Here is a 26,190-nt window from a genome sequence, read left to right on the forward strand (position 1 = left end):
CTGAATGATGCCAACAAAAAGAAAAAACTTGACCACAAAGGCCATGGTTAATAATAAACACAAGAATGGGTTTCAGGGATTAGATATAATCAGCATGGGCAGTGAAACTAAAAGGAAAAAGAGAAATTCAAATTTGCTTTTATGCAGATGGTTATTGTCTGTGAGGTTTAATTGGTATGTCCCTGCAAGGGTTGGGTCACTGTCAGGCCACAAATGATCTTTTTCAGTCATCCTGTGAGCAACAGTGATGTTAGTTAATGCTGGACAAAAGCATTGAATCTGTGAACAACAGGGTTCAGCAGTGCAAAGACTTGTAACCTCACTGAATAGTTGGAGAGGTCCTGCCTGGCACCTGCAACTCCTCATCCACTGTGTCACTGCAGTATCTCAAACTGGTGGCTGTTAGAAAATCCTGAGAATGCTTTATTGCTAGCTAAGTAAAAAAAAAATGGTAATGGAGAGATATCTCAATTTAAGTAACGTTAGTGGGTGTGGCCATACCGTACACTTTCATCCATATCTTTACTCCCACTCTAGGGCCAACAGGTCATAGTTAGACTCTAAAATATTTAAATGTGAGTAATTTAGAGGAAAATAACATTTACTCTGGAAAAAACACTTCTTTAATATGTAGATATTTTTTGATAGTGATTAAGTGGGAAGCTAACTGACATTCCCTGTGCCAATTTCATAATAACAGTCAATTAGTGATTTGCTTTTTTAATGTGAAAGTTCAACAGTAGGAAAGATACAATTTGTATGAGCAGCAACTCTTTGTTTATTTTAACGTAGCCACCAGCACCCAAATTGTAAAACAAGTGTTGCAATACTTTCATCAGTTGACCATATGGGTCAGTTGTGTTACCTCGATAGGCAGTGATTCAACAGATATTTATTTAAATGAAGATCTTTGAGGGCCACTTTAAAATGCCATGTCTCTTCTTTAATTTGAGGATATTTACATCAGTTTAAAAAAGAACTGTGTGAGATATAGACCTCCAAACACATAAAAATATCTACATATTAAAGAAGTGTTTTTTCCAGAGTAAATGTTATTTTCCTCTAAATTACTCACATTTAAATATTTTAGAGTTGACTGAGAGTGGTGATTATGACAAGACTAAGATGAATATATAGGTGGTTTGCCAAAATCAGCAGATGGGTTCATTCTAAAAAAAGCAGAAAAGGTACAAAATGTCAAAGTAGCTTGTAAACTGAGGCGCACAAATCCAGTGGATGAAAAGAATATAATTATCCTCGTGAAGAAAAAGTCTTTATTGACTGCATAGTAAGTCAAGAATACTCTGCAGGGTGTATTTGTGACATTTGATTCCCCACCAAAATACAAACCAGTAATATCACACAGAAAGAAAACGCCAGAGGTGTGGAACAAAGTTCTATGGACTGAAACAAACCTCAACTCCATCAAAATGATGGAAAGAGGAAAGTGTGGCGAAAAAGGAGCCTCTCATGACCCAAAGCCACCACCTCATCTGTCAAACATGGTGCTGGTTCTGTAATGACTCAGGTATGGAAGAATGCCAACAAAACTGGAATTAACTGATTTCACTGCTGATAGTAGCAGGAATAAATGCAGAGGCATACAGAAGCATTCTGTGAACTCAGATTCAGACGGATGGATTAAGAGGGACAGTTTTCACTTTGTTGTTCTGGACGGTTTGATCACTGTCTGAGTGCTACTAGACTGTATGGATAGCATGCATTATGTGTGCATGGCAGCAGGACATCTTGATTTTCATTTTGAATGAAGGTTAGCTGCAGTGATGCTCCGGGAGATTATCACCAGGGAAGATAAAGACAATGCAAGTTTCCCTCCTTGCTATACTCTCGCTCCCCCCACAGATGGGACGTGTAATTCACTGTTGTAAATACGATTCGAGGTCTGAGCCTCCCCATGTACACTAAAGTTCTAAACATATACATTGTTGACAAGTTCACAGAGAACAAACCAGCAACCTCATGAGCCAACAAATCATGTCGTCTGACAAGGTTTTTGGGGTGTGGCTGTTCACTACACTCAGAGTGGAAGAGTAGCATACAAGCTAACACAGCAAGCAAGCAAGGTGTTAACTTGCTAAACTTCCAGTGAAATCGGTTTACCTGGCATCTGACGGTAAACTATCGAGTCGACTACTTCACTTATGTCAAGCAGAGCATTTATGACCGGCTTGTCCAATAACAATAATGACAACTCCATGTCGTCATCTTTCCAGCATCCTTTGGCCTCTTTTAGCTCTTGCAGAGTGAAATGCTCAGATGTTCACTCCTCTTTGGTTTCTTACTTGTTCCCTGTCTGTTTTCCTCTTATTCGTGTCCTCTGATAACGTCCTTTCGGTTTCTTTGGTGCCAGGATGGCCTCACTGTGAATAGTGAGGTAGTTGTCTCTTATAGCTTGCTGTTAGCCCCGGCTCTGGTTGTTGGTGTGTGACGTTTGCCATAAAGCAGGTCGTAATGTTTCAGCACGATGTACCAAAGCTATATTGTGTCCAGGGGGCACTGCTGCAATGACAGACATGCCATTCCCCCAAATGTGAGTTTATGTACCATCAAAACGATTTTAAAGTGTTATTTTAAGGTGTAAAACTACCTAGTGTTGCTTAATATGACGAGTTATTTAACTTAATGTATATCTGTCCAGTTACTTTGGAATCCATACAATTTGGGCACCATTTTTTAAAGGGGCTGTATCTCCCATACATGTCTTTCAATATTATTGTTAACCAACTCAAATGAAAGCTCAGATTTGATACTTTAATGTACTTTAATGTACTATCCATTGTTTTATTTCAAACTGCTGAAGCTCAGACCCCTGAACACAATATGTGTAACTGTCTAGATACTCCTGTGGTCTTATTTATAACCGTTGCGTACGCACATAACGGAGCCTGAAACATACGTACACCACTTGTCACGCAAACGTTGGGATTTATAAAACAAACTTGGCAGGAAAATTTGCGCATCTCCATGCAAACTCTGCTCCATGCATACGAATGTTTTGGAGACGGGTAAGTGGCGATGCAGATGTGAGGGGTTGAACTGAAGCCAGATTATTGAGCCACTTCCTCATATACAATAAAACCAACAGCTTAGTTGTGCTCGTGGGGCATATCTGTTCCACAAGAACCTTTTAATTGAAAAATATAACAACTTACAGCAAATTATGTTCAGATTCCGTTTTTAATAATATCTTCTAACACTGTGAATGTATCATCAAATCACTGCAGTGAGCTTGACTTTGCCATCAGGCGCACAGAGCGCAATGGAGATCACTTACAAGTAATGAAGAAACTTTCCAAATAATATCCCAGAGTGAAGGTTAGGATCCGCTGATGTGAGGTAATCGGTCCGAATGCTCTAAATAAATAAATACTGCCGTGACACTGGTGCGTGATTCTGCGTGATGGATGCAAGCAACTGAAGGATGAGGAGGATTATCTAATATAGATTCTATTGACCTGTGATCCTTGTGCTGAACTGAATCCAGTTTCATACAGATCGATCGACGGAACCCAGTACAAACACAAGCATATAATAATAATTCTGTTAAATTCTGTAGATTGGGGACATCACAGCTGTCTCTGAATTTAATAATCCTGCAGTTCTGGATGATTAAAATACGAACAGACAATACAACAAATTCCCTCAAATTCTGAGAGGGTGTTTTTTTTTCTGCCTCCACCTCTGAATTGGATCTTTTTTTTATTTCATGCTCTGTACTTTCTATCGTACTCACTCTCACTCACTGTGATCCACAGCAGCAGCAGAGCATCAGTGTATTTTCTTCATCACTGCTGTTCCATAAAACTGCTCTTCACCTCCACCTCACTAACAAACACCTCAAAGTCAATGTCAGAAAGTTTTGCTTCCTCTTCTCATTGCTTGATGTCGTGACTCTGTCATGACTCACTGTGGAAACCCATTGGTCAGCAGCATATTTTAAAATTCATGACCTGCTTTGCATTGAAAACTTAGTGGGCTTGTAGAGGGTGGACTTGAAGGCAGATCCACGTACAAACTTTTCCAGGTGGACTGTGCACATTACGTTATATATAAAGTGAACATTACGTTCAGGTGTGCCTGTGCACGGTTTTATAAATCAGAATTTTCTTTTGCGTATGCCTTTTCCGGCTTTTGTGCGCACTCACTCTCTTAGTATGAATCCCACGCACCGTTGTATAAATGAGACTCCTGGTCTTGACTGTGTAACTCGCACCTTACATCCTCCTCCTTGTCAGTGAACTTACCAAGTTATGATTTAAAATCATGTGTACATCATAACTCATACAGCAGAACACAGCTTTCCACTTTACAGCCCTGGTGCAGTTCTCCTGCCCACACCCACTCAGACACGCACATGCACCTCTCAGTAAATGTCAGACACCCCAGGTTTCATTTTCAGCGTCTGTTAGAATCCGGGACATTATATACTAGTCCATCTCTGTGACCATGCTCTTCGTCTCTCTCTCCGCTCTCTTTTTTGCTATCTGCGGTGTGGAATTATGGCAATTATGCTGCTTCGTCACAACACCATAACCCAGCAGTAAAAAGCTTGGAAAATAGAACACATAGAGCAAAAAGCAAGCAAGAGATAAAGAAAAAAACGACTTATGAAAAGCTTTCTCTGGTAAAAGGGGGCAAGGTCGATGGGTCCATTCAGTGTTATGGACAGGCTTTTAATGCACTAACACCCCAAAGCTGCCACGTCTGGTTATTACCTTGGTTAGCTTCTCACTTTCAACCATTGGCTGATCTTGTCTTTCCATCGCAATGAGAGGATCCCAAGGTAAAATGGCAGCCATAAGAACATTGAAGGAGAGAAACATTAAGTTGGGCTGACTGGACCCAGGTACAGATGAGAAGGACACGTCTCTCTTTTAACTGAGCTAAAGTTAGGCAGTGATTAAGGGAAATGGAGACAGAGAGAGAGACAGAGAGAGAGAGCGAGAGAGAGGATGAGGGAGAAAGAGAAACAAAACTGTTCTGCTCCTCTCGGCCTGCGATATGCAGTCCATCCACATTAGTTCTGATCACTGGCTGCCTCAAGGCTTTCTCTCTCTCTTCTTCTTCCATCTCTCTCTCTCTCTTTCCCTCTCCTTGTTTACCACGTAGAGGTTGATTTATGTCGGCTGCACTTGGCAGAGTTGGGTGGCGTGGGCGAGAGATACAGCAGCTGAAGGGGTGGGGTGGGGTACGAGCAGGAGGGAGGAGACGAAGGGGAAGCAAAACAAGTAAGGCCAAATCGAAGTGATGTATCAGGGGAGAGGAGAGATGAGCAGAGAGGAGGACACGGGAATCTAAGGTTTGGATTAGAATGGTGCAGAGGTGCTGGCCTGGCCTCAGGTGTCTCGCTCTGATTTGTATCTTTTATAATGCGTCTTAGTGTCAGAACACAAGGTCTCACGCTCCATCGCTCCTGTTGTGTGTTAACGTGAACGTTGTTGTCTTTTCCCTGACACTCATGGTCCGGCAAGCTTAGGTTTGAGCTGATTACATCGCATTAGGTAAAACTTGAATGGTCTCTTTGGGAAATCCGGGCCAAATTTACAGCCTAAAGCTGTGAATCTCACAGTCGGCTTTCTTCACAAACTGTTAAGAAAGAGCAGCAAAGCACTGTATGATCATGAGATAAATGTCAGACAATATTATGTAAAACATATGATTAGAAAGATTGATTTTAAATATTTAAAAGATTGAAAAGATGATTGCAAGAGAGTGACCTGGGTTACATCTACAGAAGTTTAAGAATCCTTTTGTGTTTTAAGAAAAGAAAAGGCTTAAAATAGTTACTAAAAATACTGAGAGATCAGCATGAAGTATCGGCAATACCAATAGAAGAAGAAAATTCAGAATTAAGCGGAACCAAAGTTTTGGATTTAAAACAAACATTCATGTGTCATATGAAGCTCAAGTGTATTAATATTTCAGTCACAAGAGTCTACAGCTGCACTCGCACCTACATGATGAGGTGAAGCCGGTAGAATGTTTCCATGTTAGCCATCTTAGTTTAGTATGCTGGCATGCTAACATTATGTTGGTCTTAAAGTACTGGACCCGTAAGAATTGACCTGATGATTTCACAAAAGGAAATGTTAAGGGATCCCCAAAGTTAAAGAATTAATCCTGGGGGAGACTTGTATAGATGATTTATTTTTTAGCATTATTACGCAAAAATGACTCGACGAATAACAACTAGTGCTACTGCACTAGACCACCATTGCAATCTATTGCAACACCAGAGTGATCAAAGTGACAACAGTATTAAGGTATGCATGATACAATTTTGCGGATCCATATTATGAGTCTTGGCAGTACATATACACAGCTATTTCCAAATAATTCAATTTCCACTTCTCAAACTAGATAATACCAGTACAAATCTCTCTTTCTCATGTGCATCGAACAAACATGCATGAAATGTGCGCGAGAAATTTCATCAGCATCTTAAACAACAACTAGAGAGCAAATAAAGTTTAACTTTCAGAATTGTACATGGCGGGGCCTTCGTAGCAGCAAAAGTCCTGCCTCCTCAATTTTGAAAACTAATTCCATCCCAGGTCACAGGTGTCAACTCCACAAAAAGTTCTTGCCCAGTGAAACATTCTTCAGCAATTCACATTTCACCACCCTTGCCAAAGTGCCTCCTTAAGCGATTACCTAGTTCACCTATATGGATGCGCCCACATAAGGTATGGGTCATGAAAGAACCCATTGAATTTTAAAGTGGATCTAGATCAGGGTTAGGGGTTTCTTTTCACTTTATCTAACTTTTGGCGGTTTTCAACATTTGTGTGTGAAATTTGGTGCAGCTGGATTGAGTCATAACTCCACCAAGACCCTGCTGGGTCTTGGTGGAGTTATACCTCTCCTTATAGCCATTGTATTTTGGTCTGCAACTACTAAGGTACAGTTCCCTATCTTGAAATTCTAAAGAAAGTCTTATCCTGCTTGTATAGAAAAAACAAACAAAGCAACAAACAATCAAAAGGGCAGGGGTGAAAACACCATCACCTCATTGGTGAAGGCTACAAAGTGATGGAATAACTCACTGACTAAAAGTCAAATGGAAAAAAGTGGCAGTTTAAAATAATAATAAGGCAAAAGCCCCAGCTGAGATAAGCATCCTGCTGTTGTTCCATATCATAAGAATTCTCCCTTTTTTATTGAACACAATCTTTTCTCTTTTTCTCTTTTGCAGCCGGTCAGTTGAGCCAGTCTGCTCACTTCTCCCTGCAGCTGCCCTACACTGTGCTGGGCCTTGGACGCAGCGCCAACTTCCTGGACCACCTTTATGTCGGCATCCCCCGGCGGCCTGGAGACACGGTGAGGAAATACGAGAGTGTTTTATCCCTCCAACACTTCACAGCACTCCTGCAGAACTGCTACAGGCTGTACGTTTTTTAAATTTAAAGCATGTTCTTTCATAGAGGTGTTTGCGTACTTCCACAGACTAAGAAAAGGAATGTCGGTCTCTAATCCAAACTAAAACAAACTCTGTCAACCCACTGGGCACAAGTTGCCTCTAAATACTTATTTCCTAGAAGAACATGTATCAGGCCACTCAGGAGTCTAATGAAGTCATACATCCACCACTTTTCTCTTTTCAAATGAACAGAAATGGCAGTGTCCCGCATCTTGCAAAAACACATAGTGCTTGGTTGAAGTAGTTTGAATTTGATCAGAATATGTAACAACTGGTGTTTGTATCAGTTATTAAATCATGATAATGTGTTAAAAACATTGTCATAGTATAGATTAGAACATAACCAGAGCATTTGAGAATCATCCACTTTTTTTTACTTAAATGACTGATCATATTATATATGCCAACATCAAAAAATAAAGACACAATACTAATCAGCTCTTCACTCTTAAGTTTTTTATGGCAAGTCTTCCGTTTGATTGCATAGTTATGGATCCTGCAAATTATTTTTGACTATTTTATTTTATAACCTCTGCAAACAATTGTAGTTTTCATCTGTGTTTGATCTGGAGTGTTTTGTTTTTATAAACTTACTTTTAAATTGCCTGACAGGGTGTTATTCACAATTTCCGTCAATTTCTCAGAGAATTATTCATGGCTCTTGATGACAAAGGTCTGGCATATATTGAGGGGACTTATAATTGTTACTTTCTGGGGCAAATTTTATTCAGACCCAAACTAAAATCTGGATCTAGTGAATTTAAATAGGGTTTCATAAGGAGACTGTCTCTAATTTGATATGATTTTATTTCAAGTTTCACTTCAAGAGTCTTTTTTATTAAGTTAACCCTGCTCAGTGGAGATAAGTATTTGTCAGGTGATAGCAGTCACTTTATAAACTATAAACTATAAACAGGTCCTGTTCATACTGAATGGCGTGATTGATGACATTACTTGGGGAAATGATAACGGTGCAGTGAGCTCCCTCACTGGAGAATGAAATACCGACACTCCCGTATTATTCTGCAAACATATCTTTATTTAACAGGCCTGTGATTATAGAGGATGTATGAATGACTCTTTGGATGGGGCCCGTCGTGTATGTGCCTTCTGTCATTCTACAAGCTCGCCTATATAAATCTAGTAAATAATTGATTGGTTTAATGGTTTTAATCTATTCGTCAGCTACATTTCTACACTACACTTCCTCAAATGTCAGGTCTCCTCAGCTCAGCACTCTCACTCTATCATCATTCATCTCTTAGGTTCCCCCTCTCTCTCTTTCTCTCTCTCTCGCTCACGTTGCACTTGTCACGCTGTGTATTAGGCACGACAGGGCCCTTTTTTCCCCTCCCGTGTGGTACCGAGGTCTTCGTTAAGCAGCTGATTAGAATTGCAGATAGGTCGGTCCACGACTCGGAGACTGTGGTGCACAGAGAACACTCATCTCAAACAAGCTGCTTTGTTGTCCCCTTTCCACACACTCCTGTTTTTCTATGCAAAGAAATCTGATCTTTTTTCTCCCCCTTCATTTTGCCTCCTCCTCGCCCATTCCTTCTACAAAGTGAATTAATGAATGCCTAAATATGTGGTCCATTATGCAGAGTAGATTTTTTTTTTTACCCAGAGGGACTTGGGAAGTGGAGTAACTCCATCAGATCTACCTGTAATGAGGAGGAGAAGCTTTGCCGAGGTCTTTAGGAGATAGGGGTAGGCTTCAAAATCCTGACCGCCATAGCACCCTGCTCAGTAGGCAGGTTTGTCAACTCTCTTCATCTCTCTTTCTCACTTTTGTTTTATGTCTCTGTCTTTATTTCTGTCCTGCTTTCATTCTCTCACTTTCCTCCCCACTGTGCCCTTTGCAATTTTCTCCTCCAAACTTAGAGTTCCTGCCTGCTGTTTCGCAGAGGGAGAGGTTTTGTAAAATATACTTGTAAATCTTCCATCTTCTGTCCAATCATTCCTCTCTCTTATTCAGCCCCTCTCCTCCTGTTCACTTATTTTCCACCCTGGGGATTCCCTTTGCTGTTCAAAGTGGTTTACTTCACTAATCAGTCCCCTACTTGTCACTCTCACTCTTTCTCTGTGTCTCGCTCACCCTCTATCTCTGCGTTTGTCTCCCTCGCTCTCTCATCACTGTGCCAGTTTCCCTGGCTTTGAACCAGAGTCTCTCTTTTTCCCTCTGAAGACTTGGGAACACTTTTCTCTTCCAAACAGCCAGATCGGATCTGCTCCCAGGCAGCAGCGGTGCGGTCTGACTCGTCTCCAGCTCTGCTCCCCCGCCAGTTGCCGCACCGGCGGCAGCACTTTCCAAGAGCTAAGCGACAATGGCTGGCGGCGAAAATGTGCTCGTTATGTAAAAAGCAATGCTGTTGTTGCACGCTTATTCAAAATAGCTGCGAGATGTAGTTCCTCGCTATTGAAGGAGAGCGGAGAGCCACAATTAAAGAGCAGTGGCACTTCCACAATCTGCCAAATGTAGATCTGGATATTAATGAATTCCTCCCAGCCAAGGGCATGATTAAAGCTTCAAATTGCTGATTTGATGCCCTCGCCCCCTATTAATATCTCATAACCACTGTGAACTCTTAACCCCTGATGTGCCTGGGATAGAGAGCGGCAGCATCAAAACTGAAGTCAAAATCTGACTCAGGAAAACTTGATAAGAAGACAGACTAAATCTGATGATGATGCTGGGTTTCCCAGATATCAAAGAACTGTACGCAGAGGTTGAGTACAGTCTATGTCTTATAATGGATGGTATTACTAGATGCTGAGCCTTTAAGCTGCAAAACTGAAAATGAAAGTTGAAAAGTGAAACCATTATCAAAGACAGTGCTGCAAGTTACTGCAGTTAAGGTCCTGACGGTGAACTTATGTTGGAGTCTTCAAAGTCAGTAAAAGTCTCACTATTACTTACATAGATAGATAGATGGATGGATGGATGGATGGATGGATGGATGGATGGATGGATGGATGGATGGATGGATGGATGGATGGATGGATGGATGGATGGATGGATGGATGGATGGATGGATGGATGGATGGATGGATGGATGGATGGATGGATGGATGGCTAGATAGATGGATGGATGGATGGATGGATGGATGGATGGATGGATGGATGGATGGATGGATGGATGGATGGATGGATGGATGGATGGATGAATGAATGTGGGCTATACAAATAAAAGTTGATTGTTCACACAACAACGTTACAAAAAACCGTCAACAGTCATAGCCATCACGTGCAATAACATTATACCCTAAGCAGCTCTGGATTCACAGAGGCGGACATTGGGTCCAGACCAGCTGCACATCCGGGTTTTTGTGCATCATATCGTCCAGAGGATTCCTCCCTTGACCACAACGATCAATCCCCTTTCATGGATCTGTCTCTAATTGATTAATTAATAACAATAAAAGAAGAAGTGGACAGAAGAAAGAGGACTGTGAAGTAAACAAAGGATGTAAACCAGATAGCACAAACACAAAGTACACCATGTAAAAACCAAAACCAATGTTTGGACAGTGTTGAGTAGGTGCAAGCAAATGTGACGTGTGTATTATGTTTCATGAGTTTTTTATAGTGCAGGGACCATTCTAAACCTGCGTGTTTGGAATGGGCTGTTTACTTGGCCTGTGGTGATGCTGGTTTGTATTTTTCTTTCTGAAACTGTTCAAGTGACCTGCAGTGATTGAGGCACAGTAAGTAAAGACCGGCTGCTGGACTCAGTCTACAGAACCCTGAAGCTGCACCACTGCTGCTACACAAAGAGCTGTTCACCAGTTTATTCAAAGTTCAGCTCCACTCAGTACGCAGAACTGTGAATGGGCTGTTGTCATGTAAAACATCCTAAGCTGCTGCTACAGAGTTTGGTCTCCTCTATATTCAAAGCTTATTTATATTGATCACATCACAAGTTCAATTTGAACCAAATTCAACACTGAATTTCCTTGGGCCGTTAAAAATACACATCCCAAGTGTAAAGATGATAAGATGAACGGTTATTGAAATATGTGAGCCACAAACTTATACAGTTTTCCGGCAATAGCATAGATCCTGGAGTTCTATTATCTTGGTCGCTGTGTTTATTTTCATAACTTTTTACAATATATTATCAATTCTCAGAATATCTTGACTTACACTTCTAATAACCTGTTAACTCAGATGTGATTTTGTGCAACGGTTCCTTGTAAGATTTTTTCCTCCGGTCTTATTAAATAATACAATCAACTAGATTACATGTCACTCAATATCATTCCAATGGATGATAATCAAGTTAGTCATTGCTGGACAGCTTGAAAGAAATTGTTGTGACAGTAATTACCATTAGTCACCTCAGAGTTTGTATTTGAAGACTGAGATAGCGACTTGTTCTGCAGGACGCTGAGCTCTCACTCGCAGCCACAGAAATACTTCACACATGTAGATATACACACCACAGCTCTCACACACACACACACACACGTCGGGGAAACAGAGTTGCTCCCCAAAGCAACATTCATTTATTTCAAGTAGCAGGTTGTCCGTTTCATACACCTACAGCTTTAAATAGCCACTTCACGGTAGCTTAGAAAAAACCATGGGACTCTTTTACTCCGCCCCAGAGGACTTAACATACATATTGTGAGTGTGTCTGTGTGTGTTTTTCTTATGGAAATCTGAACACGATTGCTTTTATTGTAACTATATTCTATCACCAAATATGTGCACACTGAGTTTATGTGTCTTTTCGATCTCTCCAGGAGATAAGGATGAAGGAGTGGACGGCCGTCATTCCCAACTCTCAGCTCATCGTCATCCCCTTCCCACACGACCAGCCCCACAGGTACACACACACTCAAAGATATTACACAGTACAAATGAACCATACATGTGCCCATTTTCCTTGGTCACAGCAGAGTCAATTTATTCCAGGCGTACCCATTTATGCTTTTCGCCACTCATCTGATACCACTCAACCACATATTGAAATTATACCTGAGCTCAATACAGATTTACTCTCTGTGTATCGTAACAAAACCGTTGCCCAAATGTGAGCTGGAAAATAATTCTCTCCTCTCTCGCACACACACACACACACTCCCACACTGTCACACTCTCTCATCACATACCATACCATGTATTCTCATGTTATCATTGTTCACATGTAGCCCAAACCCCAGGAGGAGCTCCAGATGGCTATTCAACACAGACAAACACACACACACACACACACATGCCCGTGCTCCCTCTTCCAGATCCACATAGCACTTGTGTACTCACCAAGCTTGCCAGACTTGCCATCACACACAAACGCGCCCACATGCACACCACGAGTGAAATGAGATCCCACAAAATAAAAAACTGGTACATTGGTATTCGTCCTACATACAATATCATTTGGTAGATTGTAGTTGATATATTTAACATATCAAAGTAGCTAAATGTCTGGAATCACAGTTCCCGTGAATCAGCAATGGAGCCCAGCTTTTGTTTAACTGTGAAGTGAAGATGTTCATTCATTTATTTTATCTTAATTTTGATAGTATCTCTGCTAGTGCGTACCATTGGGTAATTACAATGTTTTTTCCTGCCCCTCTCTCTTTCTTTAGTTGGAGCGCTAAACTGTACCTGACTCCTAGCAACAGCGTGCTGCTGACGGCCATCGCACTGATCGGAGTGTGCGTCTTCATCCTCGTCATTATTGGCATCCTGCATTGGAAAGAGAAGGTAAGGACACAAACGCGCACACACAGAGAGGTGTAGTTAGTGCTGGCCTCTTCTTGATGATTTACTGCTTCGAAGTGATTGTGTTTGAGTGTGTGCGTGTGTGAGTGTGTGTGTGCGTGTGTAAGTGGGAGTGAGAGAGCAGATTGGTAACAACAAGCAGCAGATGGGTCTCACTGTCCCCATCCTGTATTCCTCTAGCCTCCCATTGAGACCCACATATATGCTTTCTCTCTCTCTCTTTTCCTTTCTCCGTCTATCAGTCTCGCTCTCCCCTGGCCGCAACCGGGAAGGACATTCAGCAGTAATTGCCTGCTTCTGTCCTTTCAGCATGGCAGATCTGCTGCTCACTACAGCCATAAATGCACCCCACAGGGAGCCTGTACAGGTTTTCACGCGTGTTCTGTGCTACGGCTTCTCCTGGTCCAGTTGTTGTTTGAGTAACACGGTGCAGTCGCGGGAAAATGTACCCTGACATAGCGTGGTGGAAGACACAAAGACACAAACATTAGTTACCTCTGATTCTCAAAACATTAAGTATTTTTTGGGATTGTCTGGTTTTGCACTGTGGTAATGCTGACTGCTGGGCTGAGTGGTGCCGCAAGTCACTGCCATCTTCTCCAAGCCATCTGCTGTGCTAGTGTGTGCACTTAGTGTGTGTGTGTGTCTACGTGCGAGCAGCATGTTACACACACAGAAGCACTCTAATTGTCCTCTTTCGGGGAAACAACCGTGAGCATCAGCTTGATCTAAACCAACTCTGCACCTAAAAGAACATGGCTGGTGCCTGAACCCAGCGTCTAGATACAGCGGGGTCGGATCAGGTGGATGGGAGGAGAGACGAGTGCGGGGGGTTGAAGGCTGTGTGGAGCCTTTTGAGGGTAATGAGGGGAAGTAAAAGGAAAGTGAAAATAAAAAGGCTGTTCAGTCGTATGGGCTGGCATTGGACTTCATTTGAGATAAAATCTGGCATGCTAACAGACGAAATGAAAGGTTTGCAGCCACAAGGACACATTGATCACTGTGCATAGATTTACCCATTTTAACTATTTACAACATTTAATTTCTAAAGACATTAGCTTTTTGGGACAAAATGTCAAACACGACGTATTTGTCGAAAATTCACTCTAGTTAGCAGCCGATGACCTATTATTAGACAAAAAATTAGCCTCTGGAGGCAACAGCCAATATTTGGAGGCTTTTAGTTTAGACTGTTGATATCAGGGCCAAGACTCTCACTTCCGTACATCCTTTACAGTCCAAGTAGTTCCTTTTATTACATGAGTCAAATGTTTCTCCCCGAAAAAAACAAAACAAGGTGTTTGATGGTGTTTAGCTATCAAACACCTTTAGGTCGAGATGGCGTTTTGGATAATGTCTATTAACAGCTATCTACATATGAATGTAGATCATTTAAAAAGCTGATAGCTGATAGATTTCAGTCAAGGAGCTCCCCCTCTTTTGTTCTGTACACAGACTGTTTACCTGCAGGCAACCAAAGCCTGCTCCAACGTGATTGGATATGGAAAACAAAAGGTTTCCATCCCCCTTATCATGTCACTTGCCTCGGATCCTTTAAAGTCCCATGATTTTACAAATTAAGATGCAAAGTCATTTCTAGATTTTTACGTTGTTTGCATCTCATGCAACAGAAATATAGGTACCAGCTGAGCTTCATACCTGCCCACACCTGGTTTAGATGTTGGATTTATAGATTCACTTTAATAATGCACTAAATATAGTAAACTTCCATTCAATGACAGAGAGGAAGGCTATCAGAACCAAAATAGTAAAAATTAATTTTATATACATTTACACATTAAACAGATAGACAGCTTTACAATGATGAGTCAAACATCAGAGCCCGAGTGTCCAAGTTGCCCAAGGTTAACTTTATTCTGTCTGATAAAAAGCTTTTCCAATGCTGCTCTCTGACCCATGTGGTTATACCAGGAATTCACAGAAGGAGCAATGGAGGCCTTCCACTCACATTGAATTAGTTTGCATACCAGCTAAAGCACAACATTCATTTTTATTTTATGTGCTTCAAGATTTTAAAAACATAATAACATTATCTAAGGTTTTTGTGTATAAAACCATGCAACAGTGTCTCTCTGCCCCCTACATCCCAGCAGTAGTGTCCCTACCTGGTTTGGATTACCAGAGGTAATATGCTACAGAACTGTGTTCAGACTTTTTGTTAACACAATACATTTGAAGTATTGTTGCTTTAATGGACATCCATCGGTACTGTCAGGATAATGTGGTGTGACCTCCTGCACCATCCAGAGAATCAAGAGTCAGGGTGAATCCTGTTAACCCGTCGCTAACGTCCTCCCTCGTATCTCATCTTCTCCCACCTCTTCTGCGGCAGGGCGTCCAGTAAGGTCAGGGCAAACAGCTGAGTGACATTTGGCATTTCTGTGTGTTTGCGCTGCCGCCTCTGGTATTAACTCCTTTAATAACAAAGTCGCGTAGAGGGCAGAAGCATGTGCTGCCCTGCCTAACAACTACAGCTAACCGCAGCTTTCACACCGCTCCCATGTCGGGATGGGAAGTGGCGGGACAGGAAAGGAAAGGAAAGGTTCAAATATGTAACGAAACTATGTTATGATGCAGAATGTATTCTCCTCACCTGAGATGTAGCATCCTCATGAAGGCCAGACTTAATGATTTGACATTAGATCCCATTGAGACTCCAGCATGACTCACTTTCCACCTGCTTCCTTCTGATTGACACAAATCAATGTCTCTGCAGCTTAATGATGAATCTGGCTGCAAGATGACAATTTTCTAGCATTCCCTGGATAGTCAATTAGATCAGGCTCCAACCACAGCACAGCCCAGTGGATTATTTATCCAAAGTAAAGAACATCACGCCAATCCATCTGCCCCTTAAAACATGTTGCTCAAAAAATTAACAACATGAATCATTATAATATGCTGGTAACTGGAACCTAACTGATGGGTTAAAAAATGCAGTAAATTTGTTGCTCGCTATTTTCTGCAGGCCCCACATTAGTCAACATCTGGGGAGGATTGGCTGTCCTTTAAACGACACCGTCATGTCAAAGTCTGTCAGCTGCTCTGAGACTGGGTTCAGTCATTATCATTCAAAAACAGGATCTTACTTTAATGTTTAGAGTGAAGTGTATAAAACTGAGGAACTCACTATAGTGCCGTGCCTGTTGTAAACCTGCCTGTTTAAAATGGGCTGTTTACTTGGCCTGGGGTGATGCAGGTTGCAGTTTTCTTTCTTAAATTGCCAATGCACTTCATTTGGTTCTTAACAATACACATCCAATTTGGTCCAGTCACAGCCACAAGTTAAAAGTTTCAGATTAATTCGCTGAACCAAACTGTGTTTTTTAGTGAATCGTTAGATTGATTAAACCTATACCTACTTCTCTCTGTCCTCAATTTATCGCTAATCTCATATAAGTTATTGAGTGTTAATACATGGTAGACAGCACTGTCACCAGTCCAGATGATACAGAGTCTTTTTTTATGTAATTTAGTGCTCAATTGCTGTCAAACAGTGACCTCTAAAAAAGTATGATTATGTGCTTCAGCCCTTTCATCCCGGGCCCCATCAAACCTCATTACACTGCGCTGCCATAAAAACAATGTCCGTCCTTTTCTGAGCCATTATGATCTCAGGAATTAAATCATTAGGACATTTTAAAGTGGTATTCCATGTTAAATTAATCTATTGTGTATTAACTTAATCACTGATGCCTTTACTCAAATATTGCTCTCTAGTACAATATTGAGGAACTTGACAAGTTACAGGTTACTCTGCAGATGAATATTTTAACTCACAGTTGTAGTTATAAAGGACTACAAAGAAAGTAAAATGATCTCGAGAGTAGGCTCTAACTTAATTATGAAGATACAGAAATATATAGATACAGATAAATACATGGCCTGCACATGTAGTGGGTCTTTGAAAAAAATGTAATTTATGGTTTATAAGGCTAGTCAAACGTCAAGGCATTTAAAATAATCCAGTGGAGTCATTGCATAATATGGCAGTATAATGCATATAATGAATTCCATATATAACAATATAATACTGTAGTGTATAACTTTCCCATAAAAATGTAATCAAACTAACATCACAATTTCCAGAAAGCTGTTAGGCTGTAGGTGTGTAGCCCAGCTAACATGAAACCTAACATTACCATTCATAGCATTTTGTGATATGCAGCACTCCAAGTCATTACTCTGTGCTATAATCACGAAATTACAAAAGAACTATAAATCAGAAACATGACAGCAACCATATCTTTGTGCCTTTAAACTGTCTGAGGTCTCTTCATTGTTGTGTGAGTGGCCACCATGACCACAGGGACAAATCCTAGTGGGCCATTGCATCGGTCGGCTGGTGGACCATCACAAAAGGTTTCAGACTTTCTTTGATTATCACACACTGTGCCTTTATTTGTGAGCATTGGTACCTTTGTTGCAAATGTTCACACAGCGCCGACAACTGCTCTCTCCTTGTGTTCAGAAACAACTGTAGATCATCTGTGCTCTGTGGGGATGCACTCTGAATGTTACAGAATGTATTTCTCAGGCCCTCGGTTCATGAAATGTTCTCAGTCTATAGAGGGCAATGTCGGCTGTCACTTCAAAGATTCAAAGAGCCCAAAGAATGCAAAATTGCGGCTGTTTGTCTCAAATGTTTCCTCACCACATCAGGACTATTAGGAGCATGTGACGTGAGCGGGACCCTCGGGGAGGAGATGTTGTGAGGGGTGTGGCGGTCTATGCCGCAGTCTGTCAGCTTGTTCTCAGCTTAGCTGGGCACGGCTGCCTCCAGTCATCACACCTGTCTGTCCGTCTCCAATCCCCACATGATGATAACAGCCTTTTGCCTATAAATACAATTTACGAGCCCTTTTTATACACGTATCCTTACACGGCCTTTTCATGTTTACAAGGACTGTGTGTGTTTGTGTGAGTCTGAGTGAGAGTGAGAGAGAGAGAGAGAGAGAGAGAGAGAGAGAGAGAGAGAGAGAGAGAGAGAGAAAGAAAGAAAGAAAGATTATGAACAAATGAAGAAATAAATATTCATTTATTTTGTCCAAATGACTCATGTCAGGAAATAATCAGACCCTTGTACACAGTATGAGCTACATATACACCGCTCTATTCATAACAGCAGACGTTTCATCAAAGCAGTGGATACACTTAATAGAGCTCAAAATGAAACTAGATAAATATTTAGATTATCTACAAATTCACTCAGTCATTACAACTTTACCTGCTGGATTGAACTCCCAACGGAATCTCTACATACACCAACAAATGCCTGTGGAGCAGATTAGGCCGATACTTACTGATTATTAACATTCAAAATGAAAGCGCTCACATATTTGTCAGAGATAGAAAGTGGCAGGTGCAGGTCCAGGATCAGTGACCACAAACTGCCCGTGGAACAAAGAAGACACAAAAAAAAAACATGGCAACCGAATGAAGACGGAACATGTGATCACTGTTGGACAGATGTGGCTGAGATAGAGAAGCAAAATGCCTAAAAAAAATATTTAAACAAAAAAAGTCTTGCCGAATACTAGTTCTGTATGTTCTCTTGTTGTCGCTTGTCACTTTTTCCAAGAATCATTTTCCATCTAATTTGACATGACAAGCAATTTGTTCATATGTTCACCCCCCACCCTACTTGATGTTGAACACTTGCTGTTGCTCTACTCGTTCTACAACCCCTGCTTTTGTTCGTAACTTTGATGATGGCTTTGCTTGCTAGCATCCTCCGTTTTCATTTAAAACCATGTAATGTAACTCGATACTTAACTTAACAGGGGATGGAATAAGTCAAGCTGGCTGTGATCGCCATCTGCTGGACAGCGCAAACTACTTGAGACAGTCGGATGCTTTCACGTTTGAACAAATGTTTACATTTCAAATAAAAGTGTGCGACAGCCCCGACACGTTGTTTTGTTCATAATTAAACTTGATTCTTCTGTTCACCAAGAGGAGGAAAGTAACTCCAATGATTTCTCTTGTTTGCCTCTATCAGTCACTGCGGTTACATGTGTCCGATTGAAACCCGATTTCTGGCGTTGTCCGGTTTCAATCGAAGATCCATGTCATGTAACTCCACAAATCTAGATTTCTTGTGTCCGACTGAAGTCGGATAACCACCCCCAGATAAGTAGATCGGATCTGGATGTATATCGGACAACGCGCGCATGTAACTCTGGAAGCTAGACAACAACTGGAGAAGACGTCTTTGCGCATGCTTGAGATCCTGCCCCCCCCTCCCTCCCTCCCTCCCTCCCTGGTCGTGACCCGGAAGTCGACACGTAGATAAAATGTCGCTGCCCGGTGCCGGCCGGCACTCGCCATTACCATTCTAATCAAATGCGCCGTTCGCATTCGCAGTACTCCTAGAGTAAACATGCACAACATCATGTAGAGGGACGTAGCTTCACCTTGCTCTCCGTACGTCATCTTTCTCGCATGCTGAGTTGAAGGCTGTTGTTGTTTTTGTGTTGCTAGTGGTGACGAGGTCAAGCGGAAATGGCTGGATCACCACTAGCTGTAATGAAAACAGCGCCACCTATCGTAGCGGGGTATGAAATGCTTTCGGACAAGAGTCGGATTTCTCAGTGCCATGTACCCTGAGATAGAGCAGTTAACCCCCCATGGATAGAGAAACCCGATTTCGGCCGAAATCGGGTTTCTGCCATCATGTAAACGTACTGACTTATTTGCTTCCACTGAAGTTAGCATGCTAACAAGCTAGCCCCATCCCCGCCTGTCTCCAATATTAGTCACTCTAGCGTTCAGTCTGCTCGCAGGGCGTAATATAAACCTCTTATCATGTAAAAACACAACAATGACTGAAGCTATTGGTTACCAAACGGCTCTACCATACACTCCCGGCAAGAACCTGCCTTCAGTCAGACAGAAAACTACCACACAGCACCTTCAATTTATGTTGTGCTCGTTTTCCCCTGTGCCTTTTTCATTTTTAATTACTTAGTTGTTGTTGAACAGGCAAATGAGACCTAAATACACTAATCTACCAGTGGGTCCATTAAATTAAACAGTGTGACCATGTTTAATCAGTGAATACTACAGTAGGCCTGGCCTCACACAACTGGGCTTACCACTTTAGCTGTTTTAATAATCTGAACACATTCACTGAGGTTGTGACTGCAGCATCCAATGATGCGGCTGAAAAAGAGCACTGAAGGAAATATTGCAGCTTGTATGTTCCAACCTTTTCTTTTTTCTCAGCTTGGGCTTTAGTTCAGTTGACACACTTGCTCATACACCTGATTTACATCTGATAATCGTATTGTCTGATGAAAATATATAAAACCTGTAGTCATATACTAATCATCTGATTATTGTTAATTAATGAAAAAGTAAAGACACTTAAAGACATGTTTTGCATTTGGGGTCAACTCTAAAATGTTAGCAACAAAAGCAGTGATGACCTGTTACTATCAGTGATTAATAGGTTCCCATCATAGACTGTAAATAAGATGAACAACACGTCTGGGATACGGAAGCTGCCATCTAGTTAATGTTGAGCAGTAGTGATCAGGGGGAGGAGCGTCGGTAGCAAGTTCCCGCTGATACACATGATCGACCAATCAAGACACTCTCAGCTGTATGGCAGCTTATAGCATTAAAAACTAGAAACCAGACAAATTTGCAGTTAAGAGAAGAAACCATCTTTGAGAATTAGACTTTTTCACGTGGTCCATGTGCTATACACTAACATGGAGGAGGCAGGCTTTATGACTTGTACTGCAGCCAACCACCAGGTGGTTATTGAGACACTTTAAACCGTCAAGTTTTTCATCTTTATAAAGAGTCAATGGTTGTTCTCTGCAGTAATAACAGGCCAAATATTATAAAAGGTCTTCATTGTTCCTATTTGCAGGTGTCATACCTAAACTCTAAGTTAAACTGAGCCACACTTGCTATCTCTTCATTATCTGAACTGTACTCCATGTTTGGAAGAGTTTCTGGGGTTGTTCCCTCATGCCACATAAGGCTAAGCAGGGTAGTGCATCCTTTAATGAATGGGTTCTTATCAGTTGCCCCTGGTGCTGTGTTGCCCCACTCGTTTCATTTTCAGTGAGGTTGTGGATGAATTCAGCTCATAAATCTGTTTCTTCTGTTTACTTTCTCCCTTTACAACAAGTGCTATTAACTAACATTATCTGCTGACACGTTACTGGAGATATGCAAGATGCTGCTCATTAAATGTGTGAAAGGTCAAGCAGCTAAATTGACCTCTGAAGAAGATTAAATTTGGGGCAGATAATCTTTTATAGTGTGTGATTTTACAAGTGGTTGGTTGAAGGCGAATATGTCTGAATATGTTCTGTTTGTCTTTCTCCTATTTATTATTAGTTATTGTTGTAGTTTTTATAGTAATTTTTGTTTAAAAAAAAAAGTGCAGAATAATTTGTTGTAGTTGATTAGTTGGAGGTTTTAGTTTTATGTTAAACTTACAGTTCAATGTCATTGTTTTTGTTGACAACATTAATCATCGTAAAAACATACAAACACATACTACATCTTCAGACCAAGTGGAAGGATTTTTTTAAAAGAGATTGAACTTGTATAAACTAAATGCATTTCTCTCTCTCCCCCTTTGTGTGATCAGAAAGCAGATGATCGAGAGAAGAGACAGGAAGCCCACCGTTTCCATTTCGATGCCATGTGAAGTGCATCATGGGAGAACATCCTCTCCTGCACTCCTCCGCCCGGCCGCCACCCTCCTTCACAGACACACACACACACACAAACACACACACACACACACACACACACACACACACACACACACACACACACATTTTCTCACAGGCTCATTTCAAGGGGCCAATAAATTGTTCCTGATTGCAGCAAAACGTTTCTTTTTGATATTTTGTCAGTCCTCGAGTCAGCTGTGAAAAATATATGCTCCATTTCATGTATTCATTCCAGTGTAAGAAGTACAGAAGCTGCAACAAGGCCATGGAAACACAAGAGAAATCCTAATGGAGATCACACACAAGTGTAAAGCAGGGGTTTCTTGGACTATTTTGACAAAATGACAGATTTGTGTTGAATTGCCCAACAAGTTATGAGCAATGTTACTTGAAACCCATGTATGAGTTACTGTCTATTGTCTGTGTCCTGTTGATTCGCCTCCTGTTTCCATTTGACTGAGATGTTGTTAAGGAATCCTTCATTTTATAACCTGGGAAATGAAAGTGAAGGGAATTCTGTGATATCGATCTGAGCCTTGCAACTGCAGCAGCAACCGGGGCAATGTGAGCAAAAATGGACGAGTGCTTTTTACTGCCACCAATCTCACCACAAAATGAAGAATGGCCGTCAGGTTTGCTGAGAGAAAATTCATCTTTCTCACTCCTGACTGTATCACAGTGCATCATGGGAGTGCCAAAAAGGAGTTTGTGTATATCATCTTGCAAATGTCTAATGCTACTGCACCGAGGCTAAGTGAATACTCTTAAAACTGTTCCTCCAGCTTGTTTCATTTTGTTGTCATCTGAAAGTTAATCTGCTGTACATTTGTATTTATTTTACAAGAATTAGCTCATGCCTTTCCATGTGATCTGCACTTTTTTTAACTACTGATTAACAATGGTTGTTTGTAATTTATTTTGTTTTGTGTATTTTACTTGCAGCTGAATGTTTAAGCTACTAAATGTGTTGACTTACTTACGTTGATAATAAAGGTTTGTCCTGTTTCAATCGACTTTGTGTTGGTTCGGTTTGTGCTTTATAAGACATTATATTGTTGATCTTGTATTAAACACATTAGTTTAGGTCCCGAACCCGTAATTTACCACTTGTAAGAAATTCCCCCGCTGGAACTCATTTCTAAGAACATTGTTTGTTTTGTAGCAGGGAAGCTAGAGGGGCATTAACACCCAAAATAATCATCTCTACACGCTCTCGTTATCTAAATTTGAAGTGAGTGAAGTCGTGCAGAAATTAAACTGCCTTTTATTTTTCTAAGAGACCCCCGGAGCCGCCTTTGAGAAACCCTCTGGTCCCAGCATCCCAGGAGCCACCCTGCTAATTAATACAAGGAGGGTGTTGACTTTCCCTTTATGGCCAATGAGAGAGAGATTTTCTCAAACAGATCACAACTGATGCAAGTCATGGGCGATCATACATGATGTTACACTAACATGCACTTCACAGTCACAGCTGTGTGCATGTGAGAGTTGGCTCCGATGGAGAGAGAGAGAGAGTCTTAAAGCAATGAGGGGGTGGAGCACTACAACTTGTGTTAAGCTGCACAGAGGAGGCACACTCAGAACCGGAAACGAGGTAATATTGCCAAAAAAATGAAAGCATGGAAACAAATACCATCCTACTGCTGAGGTGCATAGGGTATAGTTGTGTCCCTAAACCCTACAATTATATTAAAACAAATAATTGTAAAAGTAAAGCTAAGATTTAATATTTGCATTTGATTATTCATAACTATGTGGATTCTAGTTTCTAATGGGCACTTAAGGCAAATTCAGAATGAGACCGATGTTCTTTGAGAATAAATAAGTCTCGGCTAACTTGCCATGTTAAATTATTATTGATCTGCAAGATATCTGTATTTAAGTGGAGCCATTGGACAAAAGTAAGTCCAGTGTTTTACACAATCTGCATTGCACTTAATGATCAACGTATATGTGTTGTTCACTCTGTCTAATAACATAACTTAGTTATTGCACGTATCCATTATAAATTACCAAACAATGCAAATAGCAAAAAACACGGCTAGTGTGACTAGTTTCATGTGTTCCTTTCTCTTCCTTTGTTTTACCTATTCTAATATAACGATCTATGAGTTCATTGGTACTGTTTTATTTTGAAAGAGAGGACCGGAACAGGGATGCCCTCAGTGTGTCTGCCTTGACAGCCACTCACTGATGTCAGCAGCGCCCACGGCATAAATGAGGCTGGTTCAGGAGTGTTTGTGAGTTTTGTCACAGACGGAGATCAGACACTCTCCTCCTCTTCCTCCTCCTTCTCTCCTCCTCCTCTTCTCCGTACTCCTACCACCTCTCTCTGTCTCCATCCACCCTGCATCCATCTGCGTCCTCTGGATACCTACCTCTCCTAGAGCGCGTCAGGATCAGTCCGTCTCCACATGTCTCCACCTGCGCTCCGGTCCCTGTGTGTGCAGTGGTGATGCCTGGCTAAAAGGCACTGCCGCAGCGTTTATCTTCCAGCCTCAACGCGAGCTGAGCCTCGGACCGTGGAGCTGCTCCGGTGCCGCTGCTGTCCTCTGGAGCGCGGCTCTGCGTAATGGATTTACTGTTGGCGCAGAAAAGTTGGATTTAGTGAAGCGCTCCCTGAGATGGACAGAGGAGCAGGTTGTTTTTAGAGAGAAAGAAGCGGCTGCTGGGGTTGGACTCACACCGGGAGAGGAGATGCTCAGAGGTGAGTGACGAGAAGCTGCCGAGGAGCCGTGTGGTGCGCGTCAGGGTCCGGTGCACTGGGCTGGAAGAGCCCACAGCTCATTATGTATTCTTATTAATAAAGCTTGGAGTCATACATTCATCCATCACTTCTTTTTGCATGTTCTCCTGTTAGTGCGGTGGATATTTCATCTGCAGCTGATTCACATTCGAACACGCATCAAACATTAAGGCGTGAATCGTAAAACAAAGTCCTCGTTTTTATGTATTTCTGATAAACTGAGACAGAAATACTAGTTTATCATTTCTGTGATAAACTGTCACAGAAATGACAGTTTATAATTTCCGTCTCTGATAAACTGAGACAGAAATGACGATCTGCAGGTAAAGATATGCAAAGTGTCCTCTGATCAATGTCTACTCGCGTTCTCTGGAGCATCGAGTTGCGTTCTTGTGACTTTTTATTGAAAATCTTAATTTTCTCTGCCCTCCACTGACATCGGCAGTACCAAGTGTTCTATAATGCACCTCTTCAGTGGCTGAGCTGCTGAGCCTCTCATTGAGCACAGAGACAGACCGGTTGGGTTTGAAGCACAGTCAGTCTCTGCGAGGGGAGAGAAACTGAAACTGACTTCACCTGATCCCAGATGTTTCATTTGAGGACCAATCCAGAACTGACTCGTTATTCACTGTTCGAGTGAGAAAAGGCAGCAGCAGAGGAAGCAGGGGATTGTGCAGCAGCAGGTTGGAGCGTCTCTGTCCATTAAACTGAGAGTCATGGCTCTAATGGACACTTAAGGTCAAACATGATCTGAAGCCCACACATGGGCCGGTCCACCTCCAGGGAGACGTGTCCCAGACCTGCTACAGGAAACTTAGTGCAGACTGAAGGAAGAAGCAAAGGAGGATTCCACAGTTTGATTTGAAATCACATGAAACAGTGTGAATAAAACTCCTCTCAGCTCGTGTTACCTCTCATCACGTGTCCATGGATCTGTCCAATCAGCGCGTGTCCGCTGCTGCACGCGCACAGCTCCGTGCAGCCTCGCGCCATCAACACCTGAGGCACGCGCCGCAGCTGGTGCTGCTTCCATGAGAGTTCATGTAGCTGGGGGGGGGGGGGGGGGGGGGTAGAGGCTGTTATATGCAGGTATTATATACAGGTAAAAATGTGTAGGCTACCTTATACAGATATTATATACAGGTAAATATGTGTAGGGTCTGTTATATACATATGTTATATACAGGTATTATAAACAGATAAATATGTGTAGGGTGTGTTATATACAGATAGTATATACAGGTATTATAAAAAGGTAAATATGTGTAGGGTGTGTTATATACAGATATTATATACAGTTATTATATACAGGTAAATATGTGTAGTCTGTGTTAGATACAGGTGTTATATGCACACACGCGCCCATGTTAACAGATTAGACCTGCTGCTGCTGTGCTTCAGCTGCCGCTTCAGCCGTGGTCTCGCGTAAAGACTCTTTCAGATCAGTTTTAATGTTTAGCCGTCCAAAATGTCAAGAACATAAATGTTTGCAGCACTTCCTGTAGCCTACTCTTTTCAAAATAAAAGCAAACAAGCATTTCTGTTG

The 26,190-nt window shown here is 41.6% G+C and overlaps 1 protein-coding gene across 1 annotated transcript in view; it reads left to right on the top strand.

The window, feature by feature from the left end:
- The window catches only part of itfg1 (integrin alpha FG-GAP repeat containing 1), a 137,880-nt gene extending 115,927 nt beyond the window's left edge, over positions 1-21,953 (top strand). Inside the window, exons 15-18 of the mRNA XM_061067927.1 lie at positions 7,217-7,341; positions 12,191-12,273; positions 13,040-13,157; positions 21,811-21,953. Of these exons, the coding sequence (XP_060923910.1) occupies positions 7,217-7,341; positions 12,191-12,273; positions 13,040-13,157; positions 21,811-21,870 (386 nt within the window). The 3' untranslated portion in view covers positions 21,871-21,953. The remainder of the gene's footprint in view (positions 1-7,216; positions 7,342-12,190; positions 12,274-13,039; positions 13,158-21,810) is intronic.
- The last annotated feature ends 4,237 nt before the right edge of the window (positions 21,954-26,190 follow it).

This window comes from Limanda limanda, chromosome 3 (genome assembly GCF_963576545.1).
Source record: "Limanda limanda chromosome 3, fLimLim1.1, whole genome shotgun sequence".
NCBI classification, from domain to species: Eukaryota; Metazoa; Chordata; class Actinopteri; order Pleuronectiformes; family Pleuronectidae; genus Limanda; species Limanda limanda.